At 40.2% G+C, this 6,814-nt stretch overlaps 1 protein-coding gene across 1 annotated transcript in view; it reads left to right on the top strand.

Moving 5' to 3' along the window:
• Positions 1 to 2,690, top strand: part of ZBTB14 (zinc finger and BTB domain containing 14) — a 6,158-nt gene extending 3,468 nt beyond the window's left edge. Inside the window, exon 3 of the mRNA XM_081801578.1 lies at positions 78 to 2,690. Within this exon, the coding sequence (XP_081657704.1) occupies positions 78 to 791 (714 nt within the window). The 3' untranslated portion in view covers positions 792 to 2,690. The remainder of the gene's footprint in view (positions 1 to 77) is intronic.
• Positions 2,691 to 6,814: the final 4,124 nt, after the last annotated feature.

Genomic DNA, 6,814 nt, shown 5'->3' with positions numbered 1-6,814 from the left:
ACGGCAAGTCGCCTACGACGACGCTCAGGGTTCAGGAAGCAATCCTGAAAGAGCTGGGGAGTGAGGAAGTTCGGAAGGTTAATTGCTACGGCCAGGAAGTAGAATCCATGGAGACCCCAGAATCGAAAGATTTGGGGTCCCAGACCCCTCAAGCCTTAACATTTAATGATGGAATGAGTGAAGTGAAGGACGAACAGACTCCAGGCTGGACGACGGCGGCCAGCGACATGAAGTTCGAGTACTTGCTTTATGGCCACCATCGGGAGCAGATCGCCTGCCAGGCGTGCGGGAAGACCTTCTCCGACGAAGGCAGGTTGAGGAAGCATGAAAAACTCCACACGGCCGACAGGCCGTTTGTTTGTGAAATGTGTACAAAAGGTTTTACCACACAGGCCCACCTGAAAGAACACCTCAAAATCCACACGGGCTATAAGCCGTACAGTTGTGAGGTGTGTGGAAAATCCTTTATCCGCGCCCCGGACTTGAAGAAGCACGAGAGAGTGCACAGCAATGAGAGACCATTTGCCTGCCACATGTGTGACAAAGCCTTCAAACACAAGTCCCACCTCAAAGACCATGAACGAAGACACAGAGGGGAAAAGCCTTTTGTCTGCGGCTCCTGCACCAAGGCGTTTGCCAAGGCGTCTGATCTGAAAAGGCACGAGAACAATATGCACAGTGAGAGGAAGCAGGTCACCCCCAGTGCCATCCAGAGCGAGACAGAACAGTTGCAGGCGGCAGCGATGGCCGCCGAAGCGGAGCAGCAGTTGGAGACAATCGCCTGTAGCTAGAGGTGACAGGACAGGACCGCTTTGCCTGAGCCCCGGAGGCGGGACTGCACGGGTCCCAACACACGAGCGCCAGTCCCTGCATTTCTGTGGAAACTTACGGAGCATTGTACTCACTGGACTTAAGGCAGTGCTTGGTTAGGTATTTTGCAAACTTTGCAAGGAAATAGTGTTCCTTGGTTCTGACCAAACAGTCTCACTGTCCTGTCTGGTGTCTGGTAGTGATGTTGCCAGTAAGCCCCCCCCCCGCCCCCCTCTTTTTTTATGATTTTAATTTGAGAACTCCTGTGTCCAGTTCAGAAGTAAGAGACTTCTATTCCAGTTTTTGTAATTCCTCTCTACACTTGCTGACTGGCAAGTGTACTGCACAGAGCGATAATTGAGTAAATTGATTTCCTAATCATCATGATTCTATGGGACTTAGGGTCAAAACAGCATTTTTAATAACTCGATGAAAGTACTTCATGCAGATGCAGAAAATACCAGTGGGTGGCTGACCAAGAACACTGCGCAGATAGGAAAACAAGTTCCAGAATTGCAGAACGGTATTGGATTTATATTTGGTTTGTTAATTTTATATCACTGTCTTTCACTGTTGTTGTGGACAAATGATGGTTGCTTTGCTAAAGTGTTTCTTCATTTTGATTGCCCACACCTACCCCAAAAGATGGAGTCACAAGTCCTGAACAGAGACTGAGCAAACCCACAGGGATGATGGTGGTCTGGGGGCTGAGTTCTTTTTGTTCCTCTTTTTTGGGGTATTGCCACTCTGCAACAGATGCGGTTTCTGGGGTAGACCAGTTGTTAGAGGGATAGCAAAGGGGGAATAGAATCCTGGCTCTCAGGGATGAGGTTTTCATGTTTGCAACAGTTCCAAGGTTTTCTAGATCAAAATAATTCTTAATTGATTTTGAAATTGGATTTTTATTTAGGATCAAAATTAGGACAGGAACAGGTATGCTTCTTCAGATACATTTGTGTCACTTAAGAGAATGTCATCAAGCTTTTGGGCTCTCTGCAGCACGTGTTTATCCACAAAGGAGATGTAATATTGTTGCTTAAATTAATAAATTGAAAATCTTTTTAAGTGTGTAAATAGTGTAGAAGTGTTGGTCTTATGTATTTCAAGTAAAAGTAGACAGCTGCACCTTTTTTTTGCACATTGGATTAAAATAACTTCCATGAGCAACAAACATCGGTCTGTTTTTTAACCAATATTAAAGATTGTAAGACCAAATGTTTATTTTTTTGAAGTATATTTCATCATTGGTGGTTACAGTTTTAAGTAGAATTTGATTGCCATTTCATAGCCATAAACAGAATTATAAACACTGTTCCAATTTTGGTGTATGGAAACTTTTTTTAACCATTTCTTTAGGAATATATTGAAATACCAAAATAGTTTGAATTACTTTCTGTAACAAAGTGTTAGTCAATTATTTTAGAATGTACAATTTTAGAAAAATACCATTTTTTTAAAATTTTATTTTTGATTCCTAGAATTTTTTTCCAAGTTACATTAAAATAATTTCATTTCATAGCTTGTTGCATTAACACCTGTAATTACTATTGTGGGAGAAATTTTATTTTTAAAATTGATGTATATGTTATGCCCAAGATTGTAGGATGAAGATGCTACCTTTAAAGAGACTTATTTATTGGTAAAATGTTTACTTTAGTTTAAAATTAATTTAATTTCCTTTCTTTAAAGTTGTTTATTCTGTCCTAAAAGTAGTCCTGTCACTGTGTTTATATGCTGTTAGTGGAAGGGGACCTGATTGGCGTTCCTTGGCTGTTTTAACCAAAGCAAAGGAAAAATGATTTCACATCTTTGTTGATAACTACTTCAACAAACCATTTTTTGGGACTTCAGTTTTGTATATAAAAGAAAATATACTTCTATCATTCCTGTTTTCATTTTTTCATAGCAACCTCTCACACATCCAGGTTTCTACCAAAGCGCATTTTCTATGCTCTCTTCATCATGGTTCTACAGAGTTGCACGTTAAACCTTTGGTGTGGACGGACCCTCATTGAAACCGTATGATCACGGTGCCACCCCCAAAAGAAAGCTTCGTTTTCAGCACTTGATTTGTATTGTGTAAATATCTATCATCTGTCCTATTTTGCATGAGAAACGTATTTGTGGTTTACTGTGTCTAACACCAGGACTGGGTTTGTATGTGTGTTAGCGTGCATGTTTTCTTTGTTTTTTTGGTGGCAGCAAAGTCATGACGTGGTAGTTTTCCTGTCTTCTGGTGTTTCAGACTGCCCCTCCACCCAGCTGGCTTGAGTGGTCCCCTGGATGGTGAAGCCATCATGTTAGACCTCCAATCATAGGGAGTTAATCCTGAAATGCGCTTACACTTGAGTCTGTAGTGTGAGAGGAGAGGAAATTATAAATGTCAGCATTACTACCTTTTCATTTAAAAAGTCACCTACTTTTTTCTCTTTGTACAAAGAGAATGTCTACAGACTTGATTTTAACTTTTTTCCAAGTTGCAGTGTATTGGCAATGATTGAAGAAGAGAATTTTAGGAAGCCTGAAGTTTAGGTAATTGCCTGTTAATTAACTTGATCATGAATTTGGAATCGTTAGCAATTACAGAAGTCACCAACAGGTGATCTGGATACTAACAAATTCCTACTCTTGTTGAAAAAAAAAAAAATTGAGGTGAAGGAGAATGATGCAAATGTATGCAGTCTCCAATTTACTCGAGTATGTTGTGGACAGCTGAGTGTAACTCAGTCATTGGGAACCTGGAGTTCATTTTCCTGAGTAATGCTGTTGGTGGTGATTAGTTCCCAGAGCAGATGAAAGCCTTCCCTGTAAGTGTGATAGAATGGTATATTGAAGGTTCTAGTTCTAGTCTCAAGTTCTAAGTCCTGGGAATGAAGGAGTTGAAGCTTCCAGGGCAGTGATTGGAGAACTCTCGCTTTCCTTTCTGTCGTTTACCTTTAACATCTACCTCCTTTTCTCTGCTGCCCAAACCCTCTACCTCCTCCCCACCCCCAGGAATGGGAGACAAGACATTAGGCTGGAGGAGACAAGGTGACCATTGACAACCGTTACAGAGGTGAGGGCCTAAACTCATTCTGCCTCGTACGTAAATCAAGGAACACCTTAGTGATAGGCAACTCTCTACCTCCCTGATGATAAACTGCCATTTATTTTGAGATAGCCCAAACTGCTCATTATTTCTTGAATTTTGTCTTCATTTTAGCATACCCCCTTGTAACTGGGAACTTCTCTCCCTTATTGGAACTATTCACAATAAGTCTAACTCAATCTATTAGACAACACTTGAGATGGGTAAAGGTAGTGTATCATTTATTGAACATATATTGAGCATTGTGTTTGAGGGTCTGGGCTGGATCCTGGAGATACAAAGGCAGAAGAGATTTGGCCCCTCCCCAGCAAGAGTGTGCTTCCTTTCTGGGTCTTGTGTTCTTTTTCAAAATGAGGATGCCATTAGCCCATCACCTATTGTCCATGATTCCTTGAAGGTCACTGTACTGATCTTCTCTCAAGGATGGTAGATGTAATTTATCTGGGCCATGACAGCTTTCAGCAGTTGTGCTTTCATGATCTCTTGATTCAAGAGATATTCCCCATTACCAATATGTATGCAGAAGTTTTCAGCATAATAAGGAAATGTGGTTTAGTGGAAAGACTTCTGGAAGCAAACTTGAATTGGATCCTGGCTCTGCTTAGCAATTACCATGTAAATTTAGGCAAGTTCTTACTGCCCTGAGCCTTAGTTTAGTTTTGCCATTTCTAAAATCGTGATGGGGTTTTCTACTTCACGAGCTCATGTGAAGATTAAATGCAATAACCGGTGTGGAATATTGAGCCCAGTACCCACCCTGTTTTAGGTACACTGTAAATGTTCCCTTCCCAAAGGACATTCTCACTAGAGAAGTAGAAGCAAAATTGCAGTTCTCTTGTGACATCTGTCAGGTCTGTAATCTTTAGTCCCAAGCTATAGACCTGAACCTCATTGAGTCTTCTTATTTGGAAGTGTTTACAGAAGCTATGTGTATTTTAGTATTTCTGTCATCTTCAGCCGCTTCGTGGCTTGGTTCTCACATACTCATATTCGTCTTAGAGTTGTCTTGGGTTCGGTGAGCTCCTGTAAACACTGGCGTCTGGATGGCTCCCTGCTTTCTGGGGAGATCATCTGATGGCAGGGTCAGAATTGCGATTTTGAGAGCTGGCTCTTGAGTTTCATATATGAAATCACTTAATTTTTTAAAATTTAATTTTACTTTTTTATTTATTTATTTTAGAGCGAGGGGGGAGGGGTTGAGGGAGAGGAGGAGAGAATCCCAAGCAGACTCCCACACTGAGCGCAGAACCTGACACAGGGCTCCCCCTCAAGACCCTGAGATCACAGCCTGAGCCGAAACCAGGAGTCAGATGCTTACCCAACTGAGCCACCCAGTCGCCCCTTTTTAATTTTATTTTTAAGTAAACTCGCCAACCAAGTTGGGCTTGAACTCATGACTCTGAGATCAAGAGTCATATGCTCTACTTCGAGGCAGCCAGGCACTTGAAATCACTTAATTTTTTCTGATATGTTTATATTTGTTTTTCTAAAATTGGGTGTATTTCAGACCGCACTCAACCTTTCCCTTCCTAGTTTGTATGAATTCTAGGGTGATCTGTAGCTTTCTCCCCAAAGAGACTTAACACTATTCCCCAAGAATTTTGGTTTTCCTTTTAGTTCCAGAATACCAGTTTACTAAGTCACTTTGCCCTTCTTTTGAGGATATTTCCATTAATCTTACATAAAATTCTTCCTCCAGAGTAAGATTCAAATGTATCAGTCAACAAATGTTTATTGAATACCTTGTGTGTGCCAGGCATTGAACCAGGCACTGGACATGTAACAAGACTGAAGCCAGTCCCACCCATGGAACTTACTATTCAGAGTGGAGTTAAATGATTGCCTTTCTAAGTTTTACAAAATTTTACAAAGATTTACAAATAATTATCAAAAATAAGCAAAATGCTTTTTAAAAAAATCTGTGGTATGTATTTTAATCCAGTTCACAGAACATACTTCAGAAAGTAAGGGATTTAGATAAATAGTCATGAAATATGTGGTACCAAAAAGAACATTCTCAAATGATTTTTTTTTGAATATATACTGGAAATGTATTGCTAAATATTACCGTTTCCATGGAATGATTCTCATTGTCTCTCATTGGTAATTTGGAAAAATGAATGGTAATATGAGACTAAGGTATACATACATATATATATTTTTTTTTATTTGAGTAAAGCGACAGAAGTTTATTAAGTGAAGATACAGAAAAAGCTCTCAACAGTGAGAGGGGTCCCGACAGGGTTGCCCTAAGGTATATTTCTTAAAAATAATGGATTTGGCATCAAGAAAGGGTATTGATGCAAAGAAAATTAGAAGTGTCAAAGAACAATAATCTGGGTTCCAGCTGTTTTTAACAAGTATAATAATAACTCAGAAGGTTCTAATGGAGGGAGCTCCATGAGCAATCCAGAATATGCTCAGCAGCAGCTCTGAAATGACAACTGAGAGTCAGTAGGTATTCCCTTTGAGCCCACTGACAAGAAGGATGACAACGTGCAGAGGGTAGGATAGCAAATAAGTTAATGGAAACCTGAATAGAAAAGATATTTCTTCTTTTGGTTTCAGATCACCATGAGACAGCCCAACATTCTGATGGAGTTCTGTGAAAGCATCTTAGGCTATTAAAATTATTTGGAATAGTCATTTTCTGTTTTCAGTCAGAGAACAGAAGCCTTAAAAAGATGATTTCTATAAGTGATTCTGAAGGGTCTGCTGGGTTTGTGTTTGCTTGTTTGCTTTCACATCTCACTTTGAACCTCCATCACTGGATAGTCAAGAGGCTCAGGAATTTAAAACCTAACATATATTGAGTATCTACCAGGTATCAGGCACCATACATACAATCTGTTCGTATGCCTTATGACCTCTCTGAGGAATACGTTATTACTGACAAAGACACCAAGTTTCGAAGAA

This window comes from Leptonychotes weddellii, chromosome 13 (assembly GCF_054177405.1).
Source record: "Leptonychotes weddellii isolate Sample4059 chromosome 13, ASM5417740v2, whole genome shotgun sequence".
Classification (NCBI taxonomy): domain Eukaryota; kingdom Metazoa; phylum Chordata; class Mammalia; order Carnivora; family Phocidae; genus Leptonychotes; species Leptonychotes weddellii.
This window is presented reverse-complemented; position numbering and strand designations above follow the sequence as displayed.